The sequence below is a fragment of the Bombina bombina genome, chromosome 1 (assembly GCF_027579735.1).
Source record: "Bombina bombina isolate aBomBom1 chromosome 1, aBomBom1.pri, whole genome shotgun sequence".
NCBI lineage: Eukaryota > Metazoa > Chordata > Amphibia > Anura > Bombinatoridae > Bombina > Bombina bombina.
The window spans coordinates 747,314,117-747,341,926 of record NC_069499.1 but is presented as its reverse complement, the minus strand read 5'-3'; the positions used below and the strand labels follow the sequence as shown (position 1 = coordinate 747,341,926).

Genomic DNA, 27,810 nt, shown 5'->3' with positions numbered 1-27,810 from the left:
GGGAGCTTTTTAAAATCCTTTATACAGGATTTTCTTTGGCAGTGAGCAGGCACATTATGCATGTTGAGACTAGGGGTTAATCTTCCCTTTATTGGGGCGTTTTTCCTCTTTGGGCTAATTTTGTTGAAATACTTTATTAGTATGTGTGTGGCTTATGTTTTATACATGGATTTATGTATAAACTTAAAATTTGGCAGTTGGTTTTCTATGCTTGCTTAGCTAGCACAGGCTAACTGACAGACTGCTTGAGCGTTTGTGTAAATTAAGCTCCGGTGTTGTAGGCAGAGGGAACCGCGCGCCTTTTACTTGCTGCATAGTTTCCTCTCTCTGCCGGCCATGCGACTTCTCTCTGCTGTTGGATATTCACAGACCAGCGTCATTGAATTTCAGTCTCTTCAGTGTCGATCTACTATATGATAGTTTTAGAGACTTCTGGCAGCCAAATTGTGTATAAGTGTTACGATAGGGCACCTCAGCCTGTTTAAGGTGTAGAGGGCCTAATTGGTTTATTGTTTAAAATAATTTTTGCATAACGTTAAGCAGCTGTGGTATTAAAAATTCTTAAAGTGACAGTGTATTTAAAACATTTCTTCAATTTGGGGACTTTTTCTTTTGACAAATGTTTGTTATGCCTTGAGACATCAATTGTTTTGCCTATGCAATTCTGTGATGCATGCTTAGCTAGAACACTTCAATTTAAAGATAAATTGTTGCCCTGTGAGCCCAATGTCTCTCAGGATGATGCTGTTCAGGCAATGCCACAGCTTCCTCAAACGTCCCAAGCCTCTATGGCATCACATACAGTGCCCTGCAGTTCCTCTCAGCCTCCTGGAGGAGTTTATTTGCCTGCAGACTTTGCTGCACAGGTATCTTCTGTGGTATCTGCAACATTATCTGCTTTTCCTATGCTAGAAAAACACAAGAGGAAAATTAGACATTCAGATAGTAGGGTTTCTGTTCCACCTACTGCTACGCAGGTTGCCCTCCCTCATCGTCGTTGTCAACCCTATGAAGTCTAGTAAACTTAAAAAATACTATGATGTTCCTTCCTCTGTGAAAGTTTTTCCTGTCCCAGACCGTGTAACGGAGATTAGTTCACAGGAATGGGAGAAGCCAGGGATTCCTTTCTCCCCGTCTCCTGTATTTAAAAAGATGTTTCCTGTTGCTGACTCCATTAAGGAATCTTGGTGCATGGTGCCTGAAGTAGAAGGGCTATTTCTACTCTGGCTAAGAGAACTACGATCCCTATAGAGGATAGCTGCTCCTTTAAGGATCCCATGGACAAAAAGCTGTAAGCTTATTTGAAGAAGATGTATGTTCATCAAGGTCTTCATTGGCAACCTGCAGTTTGTATTGCCACAGTAGCAAGTGCGTCATCTTATTGGTGTGACACCTTGTCTGAATCAATTTTAGTAGAGACTCCGTTGGAGGAGATACAAGATAGGATTACGGCTCTCAAATTAGCTAGTTCCTTTATTTCTGATGCTAACATGCAAGTAGACTGGGAGCCAAGATGTCTGGCTCCTCTGTTCTAGCCCGTAGGGCATTGTGGCTAAAATCTTGGACAGCTGATGTTACCTCCAGGTCCAAGCTTCTGGTGCTTTCTTACAAGAGTAAGACGTTGTTCGGACCTGGTCTGGCAGAAATAATTTCTGATATTTTGGGTTGAAAAGGGTCTTTTCTACCACAAGACAAGAACAGACTCAAAGGACGTCAAAGTAATTTTCGTTCCCTTCGTTACTTCAGAGGTCAAAAGTCTTCCTATCCTTCTTCCAAGCAGGAGCAGTCCAAGTCTTCTTGGAAGACCAATCAGTCCTTGAATAAGGGGAAGCAATCAAAGAAGCCCTCAGCTGAGTCTAAGTCAGCATGAAGGGTTGGCCCCCGGTCCAAGATCGGATCAAGTGGGGGGCAGACTTTCCCTTTTTTGTCAAGCGTGGATCAGTCTACTGTTTGGCCATCAGTGGCTCAATGTATGGAGGTATTTGGTCTGATGGTCGCTTCCATGGACATCATTCCCTTTGCTTGATTCCATTTCAGAGCTCTACAATTATGCATGTTCAGACAATGGAATGGAGACCATTCAGATCTGTCTCAGAGGATAGATCTAGACCAGTCGACAAGAGAGACAAGATGTCCCAGATCCTTGGGCTGTGGACATAGTATCTCAGGGTTACAAAATAGAATTCAAAACTTTCCCTCCCAGGGGCAGATTCCTCCTCTCAAGATTATCTGCAGACCAGGTAAAAAGGCATTCTTGAACTGCATTCAGGACTCCTCCCTGGGAGTGATTGTTCCAGTAAGGGAACAGGGTCTAGGATTCTATTCAAATCTGTTTGTGGTTCCCAAAAAAGAGGGAACATTTCTACCCATTTTAGATCTAAAGTGCCTCAACAAGTTTCTCAGGGTACCGTCCTTCAAAATGGAAACCATTTGTTCCATTCTTCCTTTGGTCCAAGAGGGTCAGTTCATGACGACCATAGACCTGAAGGACGCGTATCTTCATGTTCCCATCCACAGGGATCATCACAAATTCTTCAGATTCGTTTTTCTAGACAAACACTTTTAGTTTGTGGCTCTTCCATTTGGACTTGTCACAGCTCCCAGTATTTTCTCAAAGGTTCTGGGGGCTCTCTTGGCAGTGATCAGGTCTCGGGGAATTGCAGTGGCGCCATACCTGGACAACATTGGTTCAGGCGCCATCTTTTCAGCAAGCAAATTCTCATAAAGAGATCTTGTTGTATTTTCTACGTTCCCACGGTTGGAAAGTGAATCTGGAAAAGTGTTCCCTTGTTCCAGCTACAAGGGTGGTTTTCTTAAGGACCATAATAGATTCCCTATCTATGAAAATTTTTCTGACGGAGGTCAGAAAATCCAAAATTATTTCCTCTTGCCTGTCTCAGGGCACTTGCTTCCGGAGACCTTCCTGGGTGATTGTGACCACGGACGACAGCCTACTAGGCTGGGGAGCAGTCTGGGAGTCGGTAAAGGCACAGGAACTATGAACTCGGGAGGAGTCTGCTCTCCCCATAAACATCTTGGAGTTGAGAGAGATTTACAATGCTCTGATGGCTTGGCCTCAATTGTCTTTAGCCAGGTTTATCAGGTTTTAGTTGGACATCACCTCAGTGGCTTACATCAACCACCAGGGAGGAACTCTGAGTACCTTAGCCATGAAGGAGGTGGCACGGATTATTCAGTGGGCGAAGGCTCACAATTGTTGTCTATCTGCCATCCACATTCCTGGAGTGGACAACTGCAAAGCGGATTTCCTGAGCAGACAGACATTTCATCCCGAGGAGTGGGCTCTCCATCCAGGTGTTCTCCAGGTTAACCCTCAAATGGGGGTTGCTTGAGTTGGATCTGATGGTGTCTCGGCAGAACGGCAAGCTTCCAAGGTACGGTTCAAGGTCAAGAGATCCTCAGGCCGCTCTGATAGATGCTCTGGCGGTTCCTTGGGATTTCGGTCTAGCATACCTGTTTCCTCCGTTTGCGCTCCTTCCACGAGTTATTGCTCTTATCAAACAAGAAAGAGCATCGGTAATTCTAAAAGCTCCTGCATGGCCTTGCAGGATCTGGTATGCAGACCTAATTAAGATGTCATCTCGGCCGCCTTTGATGTTTCCTTTGAGGAACGATCTTCTAACTCAGGGTCCATTCCTCCATCCAAATCTCATTTCGCTGAAGCTGACTGCTTGGAGATTGAACGCTAAGTTCTGTCTAAGCGTGGATTTTTTGAGTCGGTCATTATGACCGTGATCCAGGCTCTCAAGCCTGTTACTTGAAATATATACAATGAGGTATGGCGTAAATACCTTTATTGGTGTGAATCTAAGGGCTACTTTAAGAGTAGGGACAGGATTCCTAAAATGTTGTCTTTTCTCCAGGAAGGTCTGGAGAAAGGATTGTCAGTCAGTTCTCTTAAAGGTCAGATTTTTGCATTATCTATTTTGTTGCACAAGCGTGTGGCGGATGTGCCAGATGTTTAATTTTTTGGCAGGCCCTGGTCAGATTCAGGCCTGTGTTTAAACCTGTTGCCCCTCCTTTGAGCCTTAATCTTGTTCTTGAAGTTTTGCAGCAGGCTCCGTTTGAGCCAATGCATTCCGTAGATATTAAGTTGCTATCTTAAAAGGTTTTGTTTCTTATTGCGATCTCTTCTGCTCGGAGAGTTTCGGAACTCTCGGCTTTGCATTGCGATTCGCCTACCTTCTCTTTCATGCGGATAAGGCGGTTCTTCTTACTAAATTGGGGTTTCTTCCTAAAGTGGTTTCGGATAGAAATATTAATCAGAAAATTGTTGTTCCTTCTCTCTGTCCCAATCCTCTTCCTCATAAAGAACGTCTGTTGCACAACTTGGATGTTGTGCGTGATCTAAAATTCTACCTACAGGCGACTAAGAATTTTCGCCAGTCTTCTGCTGTTTGTTTCTCAGGAAAGTGTAAGGGTCAGAAGGCTGCTTCTACTTCTCTTTTCATTTGGTTGAGAAGTATGATTTATTTTGCTTATGAGACTGCTGGACAGCAGCCTCCTGAGAGAATTGCAGCTCATTCCACTAGGGCTGTCTCCTCTTGGGCTTTTTAAAAAATGAAGCTTCTGTGGAACAGATTTGCAAGGCTGCAACTTAGTCCTCTCTGCATACTTTTTACAAATTTGATACTTTTGCCTCGGCTGAGGCCTCTTTTTTGGTAGAAAGGTTCTTCAAGCGGCGGTGCCTTCTGTTAAGGTCTGCCTGTCTTGTTCTCCCTTACCTGTTCATTCTGTGTCCTCTAGCTTGGGTATTGGTTCCCAGGAGTAATTAAATGACGTTGTGCACTCTCCATATCTTAGGAAAGAAAACAAAATTTATGCTTACCTGATTTTACATTTCTTTCTTTCCGGATATGGAGAGTCCACGACCCCACCCTTTATTAAGACAGTTATTTTTGACTAAACCTCAGGTACCTCTACACCTTTGTGTTATACCTTTTCCATTTCCCTTCGGTCGAGTGACTGGGGATTATGGGTAGAGGAGTGACTCTTAACAGCTGTGGTGCTCTTTGTCTCCTCCTGCTGGCCAGGAGTGATATTCCCACTAGTAATTGAATGACGTTGTGGACTCTCCATATCCAGAAAGAAATTTATCAGATAAGCATAATTTTTTTTTGTGTCTGGTAGCTGTTGGAAGACATTTAACAGTAATGGCTGATGTAATTGATTTAAATTTGTTTTGAAACTGATTATTATAAACTAGTCCTAAAGCCTGTGTACATGGGCCAAAATCCCCACTTGGATCCCCTTCCCTCCTTCCCCTTCCCTGCCACTCAACTTTTTTTTTCCCACCCTCCGCATCCCCCTGCGCGTGTACCCTACTCCCGCCACCCCTCTCTGCTGTCTGATCCTCACTGACTGATCCTTCTTTATGGCGCCAGGTATGTTTATCTCACGCTGCAGTCTCTACTGTGCATGACTGCCTCGTACAACATACCTGGCCTTTTATAATATAGGATTCTTGTTTTGATATTGTTTTTGTCAAGAGTACTTCTACCAGTTGCATTAAAAACAATATTTAAGTATTTCACTATTTATAACTATTTTTATCTTTTTCTTTTTTTTAACACTGTACATTCATGTTATTACTTGTCAATGGATTTTTAACCCTGTAACAGTGCAAAGAGATGTGCTATTATTACATGCCTCACTCCAGGAGGTATTCAGGAAATAGTGCGTTCTCAAAGCTGTCAGCAAGACCTGAGCATACAGTTGACATACAGGGTACATTGACTGTTGTTAAGGCGTTAAATTGTCTGCTTCCCATCACAATATGCTCCTTGCTGATTTATGTATAATTCCATTGTCGTTTACCTTGTTTCATTGTCTTTGATTGTAGTACTAAAATTTTTATTAGGCAGGGTGTCATGAGATATTTAAAATGTAGAAACTCTCAAGATGTTTTATTGCTTATACTTTTTAGATGCCAATAACATGCTAATTCTGGATGGTAATGGGGAGAGAACAGATAACTATCAGCCTATAGAAAAGCAAGTGGATGGCCTGTCTTCGCTAATGGTTCCTGCTGCTCTCGATGACGATATGCTGCCTAATGACTTTGATTCTGTGTCTGATGAACTGAACTGCTTTAATGAGGATAACTTGGACCACAAACCTGTAAATAATGCACTTGATAAGGGAATCCTTGAAAATGAAGCACCTGAAGACGAAGGTCTGATAACCAATGAATCCACTTCTAGCATGTTGCTGCCAAATTCCTTAAATGAAATGAAAAGTATCATTGATGGGACAAATGCAGATATCAAAGTTAGAGTAATGAAAGAGGTTCGCAAGCCAGGCAGAAGTAAGTAGAAACAGTGTTTCTAACTTTGTGTAGTTTTTTTTACATCTGTGTAATAATAAGGTAGGGTTGCCACCTTTTGCCCAGAAAATTCCTGGACACTTTTTAAATGGGCGTGGATAGGGTGTGTCTCAGGGTGTGTCTTTTTGCAGCCTCAAATTTATTATGAAATCAATTTTAATATATATATAATATAAATGTGTGTGTGTGTGTGTATGTATATATATATATATATATATATATATATATATATATATATATATATATATATATATATATATATATATATATATATACAGTGTGTATGTATGTATGTATATATAACAGAGAATTCTAAGACATAATTAAGCCCAAAAAAAAAAAATTACCATACCAATTACATAGAAAAAAAGACAGTATTAGAGCACAAAGTAGACGAAGCACCAACCGGGACTATAAAATATAACATTTTATTATTGGTCAAAAACACACATTAAAAGTCCAGAAACCAGGCTGAACAAAAAGTGCAAGGAGGTCAGCAATATACAGCTGCTGCGTTTCGGCATAGTTTATCTGTGGCTGCACTGCACTTGTTGGCTCAGGGCTGGGGCAAGGGCTCCAGGATTCTTGCCAAAGGCTGCTGCTGCAGAAGACCTACAGACAGAGCGAAGGTGACACTGACTACTCAAACTTCTCGAAAGTAACTAGCCATGTTACAGCGTGCAGCCTGCGGCCACCGCACCAACACCTGACCTCTCTCTGCCGCTCTCAGCAGGATGTGATGACTCCCCTCCTCGACCCTCTTCCCCCCCCCCACACCATCCTCTATCTCTCCTTTTTAAATCTGTACTCACTGCTGCTTGCTGCGCCAGGGGAGCTCTTAGCCTGGGGCATTTGAGGGTAGTTCCGGGACATAGAGCGTCAGACCGGGACTGTCCCAGTGATACCGGGGTGGGTGGCAACCCTATACTAAGGACAGAGGCAAATGTCTACTAAGCTTTAATGTTTGTTTAAATTAATAAAACTCTGCAAACTGATATATGTAGGAATAAAAAATCAAATAGAAGTGTTAATATTTCAATTTTTTTCATTCATGATTCAGGTAGAGCGTACAATAAAAAAAAGAAAATGTTTCTAAATGAAAGAGACATCACATTAAGACCCTAATGATCGAAGCATTGTGGTAATGGTGATGTTCTAAAAAGGGATCTATTGCATAATCGGGATTGCCTGTGAAATTTTAAAAAGGGCTGTCTCATTGAGAGGCGTTTTACTATCTTTGCTTTTCTGATACTGATGATATTTTAAAAGCATCATTGCCACCTACATTGAAGGGTGTAAATTACCCCTTTAGAAAGTATTGGATGGCAATACAATTTACATGTGTCAACAGAAACTAAATCCCTGTTGTTGCAATACAATAATGAAATTAAGACATCAATACATTGTTGCTGGGAGATTGTTGGTATATTATACATGAATATGCATTGTTTAAAATACATATTATAGCATATAAAGTACCAGTAAGCTATGTTGTTTTTTACATTATTGAAACACCATATATTGAAAGTACCAGATTAACTAATACTAGGCATATAAAAATGATGTATTAAAACAGTATAATATCAATTATTCACTTACTTTAAATTCTTGTACGTTTTGCAGCTAAGCCATCCCCTTAATATTACAAGCACTGCATAGCAATGCTTAATTTCTTTCTAATGGCAGTGAGAGTCCACGAAATCCATTCATAACCTATGGGAAATACTTTACCTGGCCACCAGGAGGAGGCAAAGACACCTCAAACAGAGCATTGAAATATCCCTCCTACTTTCCCTACCCTCCCAGTAGTTCTTTGCCTTGTTTCATGGAGGTAAGCAGAGAGAGGTGCTCTGCTGAAGATTCTGATTTTATTGTCTTCAATGGATTGTTTCCTGCAAGAGAGGGCAGGGGAGTGTTAAAAGCCATGTAATTCTCTTGGTGAAGTTTCGGTGTATGTTAGCTACTGGTGGTCGCAGGGAAGTTCCAATGCCTCCTCCAGTGTTCTTATGCTATCCTTCCTTTTCTTCATAAATGGAGAGAGTCCACAGCTGCATTCATTACTTGTGGGAATTCAGAACCTGGCCACCAGGAGGAGGCAAAGACACCCCAGCCAAAGGCTTAAATACCCCTCCCACTTCCCTCATCCCTCAGTCATTCTTTGCCTTTCGTCCCAGGAGGTTGGCAGAGAAGTGTCAGAAGTTTTAGATTAGTCTCTTATGGAGGGTAGTACCCTTCGGCATGGGACTGGAGTTTTAAGTAGTCCTGTCGGCCTTTCAGTGAAAGCATGGATGAAAGTTAGAGTCCGGAGATGCAGGGAGAGTCTTTCTGCAAAACCATTCCGACTCATATTAACAGCTCCACAAGCAATCGGCTTTGACGAGGTTCGCTGCCTGCTTCTCTCAAGTCCATGGCAGAAGCGATGCTACTATCTGTCACATTTGAAGGGCCGTGTTCCTGTTTCATGGCGTAGATTCCAGTAAGATTGTTTCATTTTACTTTCTTCATGAAATGTACTGTATTACAGATGTTTTCCCGAGGGGCTACCACCTCACAGGACTAACTTATAACAGGGTCTCAGTGAGGCTCCTTTTTGTGTCTTGGAATCAAGGGTTAATATCTCCTGAGGGGGGTTATTGAACAGGGTTTTTTAATCATGTTTGTTATATGATTCAACCTGCTTAAGTGTAGTGTTATTTCGGCTCATGGCTTGTGGAACATAATGGATTTTGGAAAGTGACGTGAACTTGCGGTCAGGCGCTTTTTTTTTTGGACTTTACGGTTCACCTTGTGACCGGGCATGGTCACGGTTTTGGGCTCCATTTCCACATTCCTGAACATGTGGCGACGGAGAAATTCTGATCTGCTGGTGTCTGGTTCATAGGAGATGGGTGTCAGGTGCCGTTTAGATTTTTTAGTCCATTCTCGCATTCAATATCCTAGTTATGGAGGAGTCTGATATTGTGGAGACTGACGTCTCTGTTTCAGATTCTACTTCTTGCGCAGAATGCGTATTGCCCCGGATGATACAAGCCTATCAGTAATGTTCTGAATGCCGTATTAGAGTGCTCAATTCCTCGGGATTGGGGAATCAAGGGGCTGCTGAGCCATCCGTCTCTGGGGTTTCTGTCCTCCGAGTGGCTATTTCCCTTACACCATCTCTTACTACGCATGCAGGATGTCACATGCCCATTATTTTGGTGCTGGTGAATCTGCAACTTCCAGAAAGTGGCTTCAAATATTGTTCGTGTTCCGTTATCCGGGCTCCTAAGGCATGGGATGGCCTTCTTCAGCTCTCTGTGGGAACGACTGACCCTGAGGCTTCAGGGGGTCAACCTTCAGGGCCGGAGTTGTCTTTTGCTCCGGCAGGGTTATGCTGTGCTTTTCGGTATAGACTGGTGTGCCTTCGTGTTCTAATGAGACACGCTTTGGCGTCGTTGAAAGATCCAATCCTTAATGGATCTGAGAATTCTTCGTCTTCTTCTTCGAATAGCTTTCAGAATTAGATAAAAGGGGATGAAGTATTCCTCTTATAGGCTTATTTGTTGAGTATCCTTTTCCAGTTCTGAGCTTGGTAGAACAGGGTCCCTGTTGAGCTATTCCTGCTGGTGCGTCTGTTCTTATGGGGCGATAACCTATGGGTTGCCTTCCTTACTCACTCCGGTTAGGATGATTGTTTATTGACTACAGCTCATGTTTGTTTATTTTTCCTTCGGGAATTTAATTTTCTGGAATAGATACTCATGACCTTTTGATCGCACTGTTTACTTCTACGGAAGTTTGTTCTATAGGAAATGTTTGGTCCTATGTTTATCTGCCGTTTATTCTCCCTCTGGGTGAATATATGTGGCCTTGGGCCCTTGGTTGCATGCTAGTCCTGCTTGGGTTCAGTTCTTTCTGTCCCTATTTCAGACTTGTGGCGCCGTGTTCTGCCTGGCTGCTCCGGTTAAGGCGCTGAGTGCTTCACATTATTATTATTCTTGTTTTTAATTTACAAGTTCTACTGAACATTCTAGAAGGACCTAAGGGTTTGTGTGGCGTGGAGGATTGGTTCAGTCCTTATTAGCCTTTTTAGCTGGTCGTCTGGGATTCGGTGGAGTTCCTCTGCGACTCACTCAGTTTTATCCGCTGTGTGTCGGGGCTTAGAGTGTTCCTTTTGTCATGGGTGAAAGGTTTGGAGGATTTCGGGCCTCCTTGCTGCCGGTTCCGGGCGGTCTTACCTTTTAGGGGCTTTTTGGTCTCTTCTTGGGGACTTCCGGACTTTGTCCGTTATCCTTAGCGGTATTGCCGCATTCTGGGAGGGGCTGTGGCCATTTCCTGGTTTTGGGAGTTAGGCTTTGTTGTCTCCTTCTCCAAGCTTTGCTTAGGGGTTTTCTACCAGGGTTGGGATGCTTTGCATTCTTTTTCCTTAGGTGGGTTCCTCTGGTTTCATACTCAGAGGTGTTTATGGAGACCTTTAGGGGCACACTGGCGTGGCCTTGTGACTAGCCTTGTCTACTCCCTCTTCGGACTACTTGGTCCTCATTGTTTTCCCTTGGTTTTGGATGTCTTGGTGGTGTTCTGCACGCCTTTTGGGCTCCAGAGTATTGTAGCGACTCTGTTGTGCTCTAGCTCCTTTTTGAGTGCTGGACTCCGGCAAGGGGTGTTCTCTTCCTTTGAGTTGGGAATTTTCTAGTGACTCTTGTTTTTTTTTCGTTTTTCCGGGTTAGTCCAGTCATTCCCTGGTGAGGTCTAACTTCAGACGGGGTTCTTGTGTTCCCTGGGGTATGTTTGGTTCAACACCTTCTGGGCTCGGGCCTATAGTTTGGATGTCCGGAACCTTATGATCCTGTGGCTGGTTCAGTGCATTCCAGTTTTTCCAGGGAACGTTGGCTATGACTTATGGTCTAGTTAGTTGAGCTTCTTGCAGCTTGGCCAGGATCTGTGCGTTTTTGGATACGTTCCTTTTGATCCTCTCTCGGGAGGTTGGCTGTCCTGTCTTGTGGGCAGGTGATGGAATGGTTATTTTACCCTATAGTGGGTTGTTCTGTTCCATCGGTGGAGATGAAGTCTCCTTGTTGAGACTGTCATTAGTATTGTGTTGGGTCGTATGGCAATCTGCATTTCTCCATTCATTTCTATGAGGTTCTCTTGGAAGTTCCTAATTGAGGGACCTATTTGGGTTGGGCCCCTGAACTCTACTGGGTTGGCTAGGTCGGTCCCATTCTGTCCTTTTCTGAGCCGGAGATTGGGGTCTTTTTGTTCCCCTGCTTGTCAGATCTGCCTGTTGCTGGGCTGGTCTGGTGCTGGGAGCAGACTCTGTGATCTGGGGTCATTCCTCGGGTCTTGAGGTATGGTGAGCCTCTTTGAGGTTTCGGTGCTTCTCCTGGTTAAGTTACGCAAGTAGCTTTGGCGGCTTGTGGATAGCCTGTGATGTGTCCACTGCTCAGTGGCTGTTTTGCAGTTTGAAGGTAGGGTTGATGCTCTGATCTGGTATATTGGTTAGAGCAACAGCTTAGGTCTGTTGACAACTTAGGTTTTATTCCCATTTTTTGGAAATGTATTTTTATCAAATCTACTTCAGCTGCTCTTTACTTGCTCTGCAAGTATTTTTGTTTACAGGTCATCCTGGTATGACTATTGCGTGTGCTTGATGCAGGTTCTATCTGGGTTTGCGGCACGTATTTTGGCTTTTGAATATCTTGATATTCTGAGTTTCTTGCAAATTGAGGACTTTGTCTTCAGTTGTTATTTAGGGTGTGTTCGCACTGTAATAGGAGAAGTTTTCTTGTCTGTTTTTGGATCCCAGTCCTAATCTTGTGGTTTCTGTACTCTTGGCGTCTGGGCGTTGCCTCCTCTTGTTTCTCAGAACTGGTTTTTGGTCTCTGTGAGCTTGACTTGGTTCTGGAGTTTTTTCCTTATTTTATTTGGAACTTATTGTACCACCTTGCGGGTCTAACCTTTTCATAAGGGTCTCAGTGAGTCTCTTGTAGTATCTTGGAATCGAGGGTTAATATCTCCTGAGGGGGGTTATTGAAGAGGAGGGGGGTTTATAATCATGTTTGTTATATGATTCAACCTGCCTATGTGTGATGTTTATGGACTCGTGGTTTGGAACATTGAGGCCTTTGGAAGTGACGCAGCCTTTTGGTTGGGCGCTCTTTTTTGGACTGTACGGTTCAACTTGTGTTCGGGCGTGGTTACGTTCTATTTTCCATTTCCACATTCCCGACCGTGTGGCAAAATAAATTTTCTAGTCTGCAGGGGTCTGGTCATAAGGAGGTGGTGAGTGCCCCAGCCATTGGGGGTGTCAGGTGCCTTTTCTGTTTTTATTTTAGTCCATATTTATATATCCTCTATCCAGTCATGGAGGATTCTGATGCTGAGACTGTGCTAATTTCAGATTCAGTTAAGGAGGATTCTGATACTGAGACTATTTTAATTTCAGATTCTCTGTCCGGTGACGAATCCGGATTGGCCTCGTTGACACATGTCAACCAGTTTTGTTCCGTATGCCATTTCAGAGCGCCTGGTTCCTCAGGCTCAGGGAATCAAGGGTCTGCTGAGCCATCCGCCTCTCGGGGTCCTGTCTTCCGAGAGGCGAGTTCCCTACCAATTCAAACTTCTACACATGCGGGTAACCCAGTTTCTGATTCCTCCAAACTTTCCCAGTTTTTGAAAGATAGGGCTCCATTTGGCTGGTCCTGCGGGTAGGCCTGTGTCTTTTTGGGCGTTAACCTCTGGGTTGCCTTATATTTTATTTATATCCGATGGAATGTCTTTTATTTGTTTTTGTTTACTTTGGAAACATTCTGGGATTGATACTCTTTATTACTTCTTCGGAAGTTGTTTTGGACATGTTAGTCCTATGTTAAAAATATCTGTTTTCTGTTTTTCCCTTTTGAGGGAGAATTTATACAGCTTGCCGGTTAGGACCCTAGGTGCAGGCTGGTCCTGTCTGGTTCGTTTGGTCTTGCGGCTGTCCAGAAACGTGGCGCTGTTCTGCTCGGCTGGTTCGGTAGAAGCGCTGAGTGCTCAGGTTTATCATTGTTTTTCATGTTCAACTTAGCATTCGAGAGGACCTGTAGGTCCGTGAGGCGGGAAAGATTGTTTTGGTCCTTATAGCCTTCAGTCATAGATGGCCGGGCAAGGGAGTTTTCCGCTGCGTCACTCTATCTGGCATCTGATTTCGTCAGAACTTAGTTTTCCTCCCCCATGTGGTGGAGGGTTGGAGGGCTTAACGCCCCTTACCGCAGTTGAGTGGTTTGGCCTTCATTTTTAGGTCTCTGGATTACAGCTTGTACAGGATAACTCTTGACACCTTGCAGGTATACACGTAAACTGTTTATAGTGTGTCTAGATGCAGCTCTTACTCTTTGACGTGTACTGTCTGTCTGATTTATGAGACCTTTGGGTCTTCTTCCATTATCTCCGGGTGAGTTGGATCTACTTTTAGGGATATGTTCCGGGTGATGGTTGTTCCCTGCGGGGACTTTATTTAGCTTGGGGTTTTCCGGAGCTGGGTAGGCTTAGTGCCTTTCTCTTCCTTGTGCCCTCTACTTTTTGCTGAGATGTTAGGGAGACTAGTCCTGGTAGTAGAATTTTTTTGACCTCAAGATATCCCTTGGTTGTCCTGAGGCTCTGAGAAGTATCTTCATTCGACTTCTAGCCTTGCTCCTTGGAGCGTTGGACTTTAGCTAGGGGTGGTTCCTTCCTTTGGTTGGGGCTTTCGAGTTCTTCTCGCTATCCGGATTCTCTGGATATGCATCCATATCCCTTGCTTACCTGATAATTTCCTTTTCTTCTGATGGAAAGAGTCCACAGCTCCCCACCCGTTATTTTATGTGGGCCGTTTTTATTATTCTTATGACACCTTTCACCCTGATATTTCTTCTACTGTTCCTTTTTCCTCGGCAGAATGACTGGGGGATGAGAGGAGTGGGAGGAGTATTTAAGCCTTTGGCTGGGGTGTCTTTGCCTCCTCCTGGTGGCCAGGTTCTTATTTCCCAAAAGTAATGAATGCAGCTGTGGACTCTTTCCATCAGAAGAAAAGAAAATTATCAGGTAAGTATAATTTATGTTTTCATCCTCTAGCTCCTCTAAATAATCTGCTCTCTGATTCTGAGGATATTACCTTTAGATTCAAAATTGAACACCTAAGATATTTGCTTGGATATTGTTTACCAAAGAATTTCGTCAATCACCTTCCTTGTTTATCCTGTTTTCTGGTAAGCGCAAAGGTCAGAAGGCTGCAGCTGTTACTCTATACTTCTGCCTCAGAAGTTTGATTTGCATGTCTCTTTAAATCTCACTCCTCCCATTATCATGTACAACCTATTTAAAGCCAATAGCAACACTACCATGTTGCCTGATTATTGAAGTCTGTTTGGTGTTACCTTTCATTTTCAACTCAAGTCTAACTTTTGTCTCTCTGACAATGTATCTTATTCTCTTTATCGCTTATTGACTTTGTATGCTGTGTTATTGTTTTGCTTTCTACGGAACTACTCTTCAGTATCTCTTTATTGGATCTACCACACCTGTGTGCTCAGCTGCTTTCCACTGTGTGACCTATGAACCATTGTTCACATCGAATCAGTTGCTTCTCACTCCTGAAGCTTTCCAGATGCTTCCCTTGCTCTGACCCGAACGCTGCTTCTACGGAGTACAGTACCTTCGTCATCTGCAGATACATTCCCAATTGCTTCGAATCCATCAACACATCATAAACTTCATAGTGTTTGTATCACTGCAACTGCAAGTATCTTTACTTTTGCTTACAACCTTTGGACATTACTTACTGTATTAACCAGCTCTGAGTGAATATATCAGCTGCCGTATGTCAATTGTTTCCTTTACACCTGATCATTCACATAACGATTTCTACATATCTAAGCTCCCGCATAATCAGTGTTTGTATCAACTTGCTTTTTGAACGTATCCATAAACTCATTGCAGTTCATTCTATCCATACTAAATGTACTAATCTTGATTCACAGTCAAACTGTTACAATTGGTAGCACATGTGCTCTGCCTTCAGACTTGTTACATTTATATTGGACATATTTAACTGATATGTTTCATTATACTTCAACATACTACAACTTAGTATTTTATACGTATTTTCACCCAGATTTATTTAAATTTTATCTGGGATTGCTTAGCTAGCTACAAAACCATAATTTCAAAACTCTATATATTTATATATATATATATATATATATATAACTATTGTGAAGGTGAGAGCCTTACAAGAAGTGGAAAGCAAAAAAAGAGAGAAAATATTGGCACTGTGAAAAGTATATATGTGATACAAGGTTAAGGCATAAAAATGTGCATGACCCGGTGCTACCCTCTATATATAAATACAGACTATAGAGAAGGAGGAAAGGAAAGAGGGCTTAAGCACTCATAGGGCCCGATCCGATTTGCAGCGTCGCCCGCAAAAGCCGGGCGACGCCAAATTTTGCACTGGTTTGGTATCACATTTATGGCGTAACATAGAAGTTACGCTCGTATATTTCACCCTTCGGCCGTAGTTTTTTGGCCCATAGAGTGATATACCAAACCCACGCAGTTTGGTATCCAATAAACAGCGTAAGGACTTACGTGGCGAAAATGGAGAAATCTTACTCCATTTTCACCTCGCCATAAATTGCAGGCGTAGTAAGCCTTACGCTGAGTATTGGAGCCCCGTAACTCCCTAAACTAGCTGCAAAATAAAACCTAACACCTAACGCATGCGCAATGTCTATCTACCTGTCAACCGCAATCCCCCACCGCAATCTTTAATAATGTGCTTAACCCCTAAACCGCCGCTCCCGGACCCTGCTGCCAGCTACATTAAATGTCTTACCCCGTAATCTGACCCCCCTACACCGCCGCCAGTTACATTAAATGTCTAACCCCCTAATGTGATCCCCCTACACTGCCGCCACCTATATTAAAATTATTACCCCCTAATGTGAGCCCCCTACCCCGCCGCCACCTACATTAAAATTATTACCCCCTAATGTGAGCCCCCTACCCCGCCGCCACCTACATTAACTATATTACCCCCTAATATGATCCCCCTACACCGCCGCCACCTATTTTAACTACATTAACCCCTAATGTGAGCCCCCTACCCCGCCGCCACCTATATTAAAATTATTATCCCCTAATGTGAGCCCCCTACCCCACCGCCACCTACATTAAAATTATTACCCCCTAATGTGAGCCCCCTACCCCGCTGCCACCTACATTAACTATATTACCCCCTAATATGATCCCCCTACACCGCCGCCACCTATAATAACTACATTAACCCCTAATCTGAGCCCCCTACCCCGCCGCCACCTATTTTAACTACATTAACCCCTAATGTGAGCCCCTTACTCCGCCTCCACCTATATTAAAATTATTACCCCCTAATGTGAGCCCCCTACCCCGCCGCCTACTTTATTTAAAATTATTACCCCCTAATGTGAGCTCCCTACCCCGCCGCCACCTACATTAACTATATTACCCCCTAATATGATCCCCCTACACCGTCGCCACCTATAATAACTACATTAACCCCTAATCTGAGCCCCCTATTACGCCGCCACCTATTTTAACTACATTAACCCCTAATGTGAGCCCCCTACCCCGCCGCCACCTATATTATTAACCACTAAACCTAAGTCTAACTCTAACACCCCCTAACTTAATTATTATTAAAATACATCTAAATAATATTAATAATATTAACTAAATTATTCCTATTTAAATATAAATACTTATCTATAAAATAAACCCTAAGATAGCTACAATATAATTAATAATTACATTGTAGCTATTTTAGGTTTTATATTTATTTTACAGGTAACTTGGTATTTATTTTAACTAGGTACAATAGCTATTAAATAGTTAATAACTATTTAATAGCTACCTAGTTAAAATAATTACCAAATTACCTATAAAATAAATCCTAACCTAAATTACCATTACACCTAACACTACCCTATCAATAAATTAATTAAACTAAACTTCAGCATGAAGGTTCGGCCCCCGGTGTGCAGTTCTGGAGACCATATCTTCAGAAGGATATTAACAAACTTGAATCTGTGCAAAGGAGGGCTACCAAAATGGTACATGGTCTAAAAAATAAAACTTACCAGGATAGGCTCAATGACCTAAATATGTATAGCTTAGAGGAGAGAAGGGAAAGAGGTGATATGATAGCAACTTTCAAGTACATTAAAGGGTTTAGTAAAACTGAGGCTGTGGGTATTTTACATAAAATGGAAAATTCAAGAACAAGGGGTCATGAGCTCAAGCTAAAGGGTAGTAGATTCAGAAGTAATTTGAGGAAGCACTTCTTTACAGAAAGAGTGATTGATTTATGGAATAAACTTCCTCAAGAGGTAGTAGCAACAAACACTGTGGGGGACTTTAAAAATGCATGGGACAAGCATAGGGCTATCCTACGAACTAGATAAGTTTATACTGTTAGGTAAGGTCGGGCAGACTTGCTGGGCCTATGGCTCTTATCTGCCGTCAATATCTATGTTTCTATGATCAATTCCATTTGAGAGCTCTGCAGTTATGCATGCTCAGACAATGGAACTGTGAGACCATTTGGATCTGTCTCAGAAGATAGATCTAGACCAGTCGACAAGAGACTCTCCTGTGGTGGCTTTCTCAGGAGCATCTGTCTCAGGGCACATGTTTCTGGAGACCTTCATGGGTGATTGTAACCATCGACACCAGCTTGCTAGGCTGGGGAGCAGTCTGCGACTCGTTAAAGGTGCAGGGACTATGGACTCGGGAGGCGTCTGCTCTCCCCATAAACATCTTGGAGTTGAGAGTGATTTACAATTCTCTGATGGCTTGGCCTTAGTTGTCCTTACCCCAGTTTAATCAGGTTCCAGTCGGACAATATCACCTCAGTGGCTTAATTATTCAGTGGGCGGAAGTGGGACAACAATTGTTGTCTGCCATCCACATTCCAGTAGTGGACAACTGGGAAGTGGATTTCCTGATCAGACAGACATTTCATCCCGAGGAGTGGGCTCTCAATCCAGAGCTGTTCTCCAAGTTAACCCTCAAATGGGGGATGCTGGAGTTGGATCTGATGGCGTTTCGGCAGAACGCCAAGCTTCCTAGGTACGGTTTAAGGTCAAGAGATCCGCAGGGCCCCTGATAGATGCTCTGGCAGTTCCTTGGGATTTTTGTCTAGCATACCTGTTTCCTCCGTTTGCGCTCCTTCCACGAGTTATTGCTCGTATAAAACAAGAGAGAGCATCGGTAATTCTAATAGATCCTGCATGGCCTCGCATGATCTGGTATGCAGACCTAGTAAGAATGTCATCTCTGCCACCTTGGAGGTTGCCTCTTAGGAAGGACCTTCTAACTCAGGGTCCATTCCTTCATCCAAATCTCGTTTCTCTGAAGCTGACTGCTTGGAGATTGAACGTTTAGTTCTGTGTAAGCGTGGATTTTCCGAGTCGGTAATTGAGACCGTGATACAGGCTCGCAAGCCTGTTACTCGAAAAATTTACCATAAGGTATGCCGTAAATACCTTTATTGGTGTGAAATTAAGTTAGAAAAATCTGATTGGCTGATTGAATCAGCCAATCAGATTCAAGTTCAATCCAATTGGCTGATCCAATCAGCCAATTGGATTGAACTTGAATCTGATTGGCTGATTCAATCAGCCAATCAGATTTTTCTAACTTAATTCCGATTGGCTGATAGAATCCTATCAGCCAATCGGAATTCGGCAGACGCCATCTTGGATGACGTCATTTAAAGGTACCTCATTCGTCGTTCAGTCGTCGGCCGGGATGGATGCTCCGCGGTGGCGGAGCGAAGAAAGAAGATTGAAGATGCCGCTTCATGGAAGATGCTGCCGGAAGGAAGAAGACTTTGCTGCCGCTTGGAGGAAGACGTCGGAGGAGGAAGAATTCTTCTTTGCCGCTTGGAGGAAGACGTCGCCGGAGGAAGAATTCTTCTTTGCCGCTTGGAGCAAGACATCGCCCAAATCGGATGAGGAGTTCGGCCCGGTGTGGTGAAGACAAGGTAGGGAGATCTTCAGGGGGGTAGTGTTAGGCTTTTTTAAGGGGAGTTTGGGTGGGTTTAGAATAGGGGTATGTGGGTGGTGGGTTGTAATGGGGGGGGGGGGTATTGTATATGTTTTTAAATGCAAAAGAGCTGAATTCTTTGGGGCATGCCCCACAAAAGGCCCTTTTAAGGGCTGGTAAGGTAAAGAGCTTTGAACTTTTTTTAATTTAGAATAGGGCAGGGAATTTTTTTTATTTTGGGGGGCTTTATTATTTTATTAGGGGGCTTAGAATAGGTGTAATTAGCTTAAACATCTTGTAATCTTTTTTTTATTTTTTGTAATTTAGTGTTTGTTTGTTTTTTTGTAATTTAGTTTAGTTTAATTGTATTTTTAGATAGATATTTGTAGTTTATGTAATTTATTGATAGTGTAGGTGTATTTGTAACTTAGGTTAGGATTTATTTTACAGGTAATTGGGTAATTATTTTAACTAGGTAGATATTAAATAGGTAATAACTATTTAATAGCTATTAGACCTAGTTAAAATAATTAACAATTTACCTGTAAAATAAATATTAACCCTAACATAGCTACAATGTAATTATTAATTATATTGTAGCTATCTTAGGGTTTATTTTATAGGTAAGTATTTAGATTTAAATAGGAATATTTTAGTTTATAATATGAATTAGATTAATTTAATATAAATTTAGTTAGGGGTGTTAGGGTTAGATAGAGTTAATATAGTTAATATAAATACTATAGTAACTATATTAACTATATTAACCCTAATATAATTAGGGTTAATATAGTTTATATATAATGTAATACCTATATTAACTATAATATACTTAGGGTTAATATAGATAATATAGCTGGCGGCAGGGTAGGTAGATTAAATTAGGGGTTAATAATTTTAATATAGATGGCGGCGGTGTAAGGGGCTTACATTAGGGGTTAATAATATTAATATAGCTGGCGGCGGTATAGGGGGATTAGATTAGTGGTTAATAATTTTTATATAGGTGGCGGCGGTGTAAGGGGTCAGATTAGGGGATAGATAAGGTAGATGGCGGCGGTTTTAGGGGTTCACATTAGGCGATAGATAAGGTAGATTTCGGCGGTTTTAGGGGCTCACAGTAGGGGGTTAGTTTATGTAGATGGCGGCGGGGTCCGGGAGCGGCGGTTTAGGGGTTAATAACTTTATTAGGGATTTCGGGGGGGATCGCGGTTGACAGGTAGCTAGACATTGCGCATGCGTTAGGTGTTAGGTTTCTTTTCTAGTTAGTTTAGGGAGTTACGGGGCTCCAATAGTCAGCGTAAGGCTTCTTACGGCTGCTTTTTGTGGCGAGGTGAAAATGGAGTAAGATTTCTCCATTTTCGCCACGTAAGTCCTTACGCTGCATATTGGATACCAAACTGCGCTGGTTTGGTATACCTGCCTATGGCCCAAAAAACTACGGGCGACGGCAGAAATATACGCGCGTAACTTCTAGTTTACGCCGTATATGTGATACCAAACCAGCGTAAATATTGGCGTCGCCGGCTTTTGCGGGCGACGATTTTTATCGGATCGACCCCCAGATTTCTGCATTATCTGTTTTGTTACACAAACGTCTGGCGGCAGGCTTGGTTTGAGCCAATACATTCCATAGATATTAAGTTGTTATCGTGGAAGGTTTTGTTTCTTATTGCTATCTTTTCTGCTCGGAGAGTTTCGGAACTCTCGGCTTTGCAGTGTGATTCGCCTTATCTTTCATGCGGATAAGGCGGTTCTTCGTACTAAATTGGGGTTTCTTCCTAAAGTGTTTTCGGATAGAAATGTTAATCAGGAAATTGTTGTTCCTTCTCTCTGTCCTAATCCTTCTTCTCATATGGAACGTCTGTTGCACAACTTGGATGTTTTGCGTGCTCTAAAATTCTACCCACAAGCGACTAAGGACTTTGTTTGTTTCTCAGGAAAGCATAAAGGTCAAAAGGCTACTGCTACTTCTCTTTCCCTCTGGTTGAGAAGTATAATTCGTTTTGCTTATGAGACTGCTGGTCATCAGCCTCCTGAGAGAATTACAGCTCATTCTTCTAGTTCTGTCTCCTCTTCTTGGGCTTTCAAAAATGAAGCTTCTGTGGAACAGATTTGCAAGGCTGCAACTTGGTCCTCTCTGCTTTTTCCAAATTTTCCAAATTTGATACTTTTGCTGAGGCCTCTTTGGGAGAAAGGTTCTTCAAGCGGTGATGCCTTCTGTTTAGGTCTGCCTGTCTTGTTCTCCCTCCCTATTCATTCCGTGTCCTCTAGCTTGGGTATTGGTTCCCACTAGTAATTGGAATGACAATGTGTACTCTCCATATCTTAGGAAAGAAAACAAAATGTATGCTTATCTGAAAATTTTCTTTCTTTCCAGATATGGAGAGTCCACAACCCCACCCTTAATTAAGACCGTTATTTTTACTAACCCTCAGGCACCTCTAGACTTTTGTGTTGTTCCTTTTTCCATTTCCCTTCAGTCGAATGACTGGGGATTATGGGTAGTGGAGTGACACTTAACAGCTTTGCTGTGGTGCTATTTGCCTCCTCCTGCTGGAAAGGAGTGATATTCTCACTAGTAATTGGAATGACCCCCTAACCTAACACCGCCTAACTTAATCCAAATTAAAATACCCCTACATTTACTAAAAAAAAAAAAATCATGACTACCTTAACATAAAAATAACTTACCTTTAAAAAAAAAAAAAAAAAATACCATAACTGAAAGAAAAAAACCTACATTACTTAAAAATAAAAAATCCTACCATTACAAAAAAACCTATCATTATAAAAAATAAACTAAATTACCAAAAATAAAAACAATTAATCCTATTCTAATACCCCTTAAAAAAAAACATTCTAAAAATAAACAACGAACAGCCCTTAAAATGGCCTTTTGTAGGGCAAAAAAAGATCTGCTCTTTTGCTTTAAAAAACACTAACCTCCTAACATTACAACCCCCCCCCCCCCCCAAAATAAAAAAAAAATCCTAAACTGCCCATTGCCCCAATAAGGGCATTTGGATTGGCATTCAGCTCTTTTGCTGGCCAAATAAAATGTAATCTAAAAAAAAAAAAAGGCGTTTTTTATTTTTTTTAAGAGGTATTAGAATAGAATTTAAAAAAAATGGTAGTTTTTTTTATTTTTTGTAATAGGGTTTTTTATTATTTTTTTGTAATATTAAGAATTTTTTTCAGTAACGGTAGTGTTTTGTTTTTTTTTTAAAGGTAAGATTAGGTTTTTTTTTTTTTTTAATTTTGCAGGTAAGTTTTTTTATTTTAAGGTAGTGGGGTGTTAGGGGGTTTAGATGTTGGTTTATAACTTAGCATTGTGGGGGGGTGGCGATTTAGCTGTTAATAGTTTATTTAGATACTTTGCGTTGTAGGGGGGTGGCTATTTGGGGTTAATAGTATTAGTGTTTGCAATGTGGGGGATGGCGGTTTAGGGGGTTAATAGTTTATTTAGATACTTTGCGATGTGGGGGATAGCGGTTTAGGGTTTACTAGTGTAGTTTGACTTTACGTGTACTTTGTTATGTATATTTGTTGTGTTTTGTGCAATTTTTTATTTTGGCAACCCAGTTTACCAAAGCTCTTAGATCGCGGTAAGTATTGAAGCGGAAAAGGCAATTGCTCTAGCACAATTTTGATTTTGCTGAACTTATAATATCAGCGGAAGGGAAAGGGTTTGCAAAATCACAATTTCGCTAGTTCAAAACTGCTTGCACCGCACTTTTAATCAAGCCCTGAATATACATGTATAATATACCCACACCCCCACAGTCCCTATAGGTTTAATAGTAAAGTTTTTGTTTATTTGGTTTTCTTGTTCTTTATTAATAAGAGATTGCAGACATAATGAATATATAGGTGTTCCGTTGGAGTCACTTGTATATTAAAGGGATACTAAACCCCAAAAAAAAATTTATTTCATGATTCAGATAGAATATGTAATTTTAAGCAATTTTCTAATTTACTCATTTTATCAAATTTTCTTAATTCTCTGGCTATCTTTATTTGAAAAGCAGGAATGTAAAGCTTACGAGCCAGCCCATTTTAGGTTCAGCACCCTGGATAGCACTTACTTATTGGTGGCTACACTTAGCCACCAATCAGCAAGCGCTACCCAGGTCCTGCTTTTCAAATAAAGATAGCAAGATAACAAATACATTTTGATAATAGGAGTAAATGATCTTTTTGAAAGAAAAAATTGGCACTTACTCAGCTGAAACGCTGCAGGGGGGCGTTTTTTTATTATTCCTGTCAGGGTGCAGGTTTTTATGGCAGTTTTGCAGGTAGTGGAGGAGTTATTTATTTTATTGATGGCTCAGTGAGGATCCATTTTTAGTAACAGATTATGTACTTTTTTTTGGGGGGGGGGGTTATTGTTTGTTTTTAAGCCTGTTTTTCAAGAAAAGTGTTTTTTTTAAATAAAATTGCTTTTTTGTCAGCTGTAGGACCGCCCCTTTTAGGGAGGTTCTGAATCTGTGATGTCAAAGTTTTTTTGGCGCTTTTTTCACTTCCTGTAAGAGTGAGGTGCTCATATTTCAGATGGCTCAGCTGTTTAGAAGGCTTCTTGCTGTTTTTGCTTCTCTGGAAATCCGGATTGTAAACAGGATTGTTTTTTTCCTCAGTTTGCTGCGGGTTGCAGGACAGATAGGGCACCTCAGTAATTCTGGTGAGGTGTAGAGTGTTGCCTGGGGTATGTTTTCTTGATTTGGTAAATTTAAAGGGAACATTTATTTAAGAACGTTTTTTTGGTTCTGTATTATATCCTTTGTTAAAAGATATATAAAAAAAAAAGTTTATTTTTATTTGCTTCTTTTTGTATTATGGATTAGGAGGCTGTGCGGGATGTTACCTGTAGCTTATGTTTTGATGCCCAGGTGGAACCCCCAGTACCTTTTTGTTCATGTATTGAAAGAACTTAAAGAAATATACTTTTTGACCCTGAGCCATCATTAGCTAAGGTGGATGCTGTTCAGGAGCCTCCTGTTTCAGATGTGCCGCAGCTTTCTCCTCAAGCGTCCCAATCCTATTCATCTGCACATGCAGTGCCCTGCGTTTCCTCTCATGCTCCGTCTGGAGTTATTTTGCAAGATATTACTGCCCAGGTATCTTCTACGGCAGGGGTGGGCAAGAGGTAGATCGCGGTCTACCAGTTGACCGCGAGTTAATTTTGAGGTGACCGCCTGGAAGATTTCAAAAGTGCATAATAAGAGAAACATTTCTCACACATCTAGATTATGAGTGAAGAACCTCGTCACCACAGATGTATGAGAAATGTTACTCTTATGCAGACTTTTGAGTCTATGGCGGCGGTATGTGTACTTCAGAATGCGGAACGCGGCTGTAGCTGAATTCGCTGCCCCAGCTTTGTTTACTACCTGTCCCAAACTCTCCTACTTTTTGTCTCAAGAGCGGTCAGGCCATAGTATAGACTCTTTATGTGCCAGGCTGAGATGCTGCTCGGTATCCCTGGGTTTGTCAATTCCAGGTCCTACTCTGTCTGATATTCTGCTGCTACTTTGTAGTTCTGTCCTCCGTTACTTGTCACCAGGCTCTGCTGGGTGAGTGGTCTGGTGTTGTTTTTTTCCCAGGGTCTGTTACTCCCACTCAGGTTTCTTTTACTTACCCTGTACCAGGCTTTGATGCTGCTCTCTGATAGTTTCTCTGACGCACTAATATTAGCTATACTTTGTGCTAGTTTCTGCAGCTTTCTGTCCCCAAAATTTGTTGTCATCAAATTGTGCAGGTCAGTGCTGTTGCTGCTATACCAGTCTCTGGTTGCTGTGTAAGGCGGTACAGAGCCTGCAGGTCCTGCTGCTGTAGTCTTCAGCTAGTAGCGGACGTATCAAGAGTAGCCAACAGGACCTGCCCCTAATAAACTTGACATGGCGTCCAGCCAATAAAATTAATTTGTAGAATCAGTCTGTCTATGATTGGCTGACAATAGTTCATTGTCATTGTTGTACCTGAGCTGTGGGTTTCCCATGTGTTCAAGGCTTGACTACTCCGCTAGCCCTAGACTTGAGCCGTCTTGATTGTGCGGTACACAGATAAGGTTGCTTGATGGTCCCAGCATGACGTAAAGAGAGAGCTCTCACAGTAAGTAAAGAGCGCGGCTGTATTTATTATTAAAGAGCGAGGCTGATTTTTAAAGCTGTATTATTTGTGGCAAAAATACCATTTACAGCCAGCGACTGGTGTGTTTTTTTTATTTAGGTGACCACGTCACTTGGAATAAAATTACAGGTAAAAATTACAGGTAGCCCTTGCCTTACAAAAGTCTGTCCACCCCTGTTCTACGGTATCTGAGGCGCTGTCTGCTTTTCCCATGCCGAAGGGAAAACGCAAAAGGAAATTTAAAGAAACAGTAAGTAAGGTTTCTGATCCTGAAGTGGCTAATCAAAGTATTTCCTCTCAGTCTGAGGATGAAGATTCTTCGGGTGCATCTGAGGGCGAAATTTCAGATTCAGGTAGTATAATTCCTTCTTCTGATGCTGAAGTTGTGTGGAAGGCTTGCTCAACTAAGAATTGGTTTAAACATTTATTTTTTCTGTATCTCTGATTTCGCAAATGCTATTAAATGTACAGATTGGTTTGAACTTCATGTCTCCAAGGATGTTGCTTTTATGTCCCAAGCCTATATGGCATCACATACAGTGCCCTGTGGTTCCTCTCAATCTCCTGGAGGAGTGTATTTTCTTACAGAAGTTGCAAGCTCAGGTATCTTCTGCGGTATCTGTGGCTTGGTCTGTTTTCCTTTACTTCAGGGAAAAGGCAAGAGGACATTTTAAGTCTCAGATAAGAGGGTTTGTGCTCCACATGCTGCTACGCAGGTTTGTCTTCTTCCAAGTTAGTGAGGAGGATTCGCCGGTAGTTTCTGAGGCTGAAATCACAGATCTGGACAGTATAATTCCTTAATCTGTTACTGAAGTGGTATCCTTCAGTTGTTTGCTTCAAAGCATCTTATATTGTCAGGAGGTCTTGGCTGACTGGATGACACCGATCCCTATCGTTGTCTTTCCTTTGGAGTTTTGTGAACTTTATCAATTCTATATTTTTCTTTCCTCTCTAGAAGGGTTCTAGACGTGCTGTTCACAGGATTGTTATAGAGAATCTGGGTATATTTCTCCCTGTCTCACGTCCTTTTTAGGATTTCCTGTCGCCATCTCTCTTGAAATGCACGGTGTCTTTAGTAGAAGGGAACTTTCTACTTTTAATCAGAGAACTTAGATCTCTGCAGAGAGAGTCTAGTTTTCTTTCTGACATAGGTAAGAAGCTGGAGCTTTAATTGTTCATTTAGAGCAATGTCTTGTCTTATTAGACTTGCTGTACTAGCCGCCAGGCATTGTGGCTGAAATTTATGGTTAGCTGAGAAGCTTACCTGTGGTTTAGTGGTACAGCCTAGGCTTTATAGTTCTGCAGTTGCAGATTCAATTATTTCGGTTTCCTCCAAATACACGCTTCTAGTGTCTCCTTTTAAGGATGAGACTTTGTTTGGGCCATGCCTTTTCATGTCCAATCTAAGTTTTCCTCCCAGGGGCAGATTTCTCTTTCTAGAGTATCTGCAATCCAAGTAGGATGAGAGGCATTCCTTGTACTGGATTCAGGGTCTTCATCTCTGGAAGTGACAGTTCCAGTTTAGGAACGGGATATAGGTATTTACCTCATATATTTCAGATTCTGTCCTTCAAAGTAGTATCCTTTCTCCTTTAGTTCTAGTGGGCCTGTTCATAACGAACTTAGACCTGAGAGATTTATTGTTTCCTTAATCGGAATCTTCTCTAGTTTTCTCCGTTTGTGCCATCCCAGTCAGACCTTTAGGTCTTGGGATATTGCAAGTGTGTTTTTCTTTACAATATATAGTTCAGGTATCATCCTGACTTCGAACTAACTCTTTTAAGAGATCTTGTCCAATCTTCTTTTCTGGGGATGGGAAATAAATCTGTAGAAGAGTTCCCTTGTTCTATACACAAGGGTAATTTATTTGGGACTACCGCCACAATACCCTGAATGCACCCGATTTTGTTTGATCTTGGAAGTTATGCAGGGTCAGGTCTGGTCAGTACCTGGATGGGAGACCGCCTGGGAACACCAGGTGCCGGTATGCTTGGACATTTATTTGATTCTTTATCTAGGAGATGTCTTTCAGAGGTCAGAAAATCAAGGATTTATTCCTTTTCACCACTCTGCAGTCTTCTGTCCGGCCAACAGTAAGTTTTAGTGGCCGGTGGCTAGCTTAGCCATCTTGCAACCAGGAGATTGGGAGTTTGGATTTAGCTGCAGTTGATTTTTCTTCACTTTTCTGTGACCCTGTGTATGGAGGGAATTGGTCTGATGGTATTCCATGGACATCATTCCTTTTGCTATTTTCCATGACATGGAGAACTTTCGGATCTGTCTTAAAGGATAGACTTAGATCAGATGACAAG

At 41.9% G+C, this 27,810-nt stretch overlaps 1 protein-coding gene and 1 pseudogene across 1 annotated transcript in view; both read left to right on the top strand.

Annotated features, from left to right (window-relative positions):
• LOC128660794 (integrator complex subunit 6) overlaps positions 1 to 27,810 on the top strand; it is a 516,514-nt gene that overhangs the window by 452,297 nt on the left and 36,407 nt on the right. Inside the window, exon 15 of the mRNA XM_053714821.1 lies at positions 5,948 to 6,328. Coding sequence (XP_053570796.1) covers positions 5,948 to 6,328 — 381 coding nt within the window. The remainder of the gene's footprint in view (positions 1 to 5,947; positions 6,329 to 27,810) is intronic.
• On the top strand, positions 27,370 to 27,489 carry LOC128646253 (uncharacterized; annotated as a pseudogene).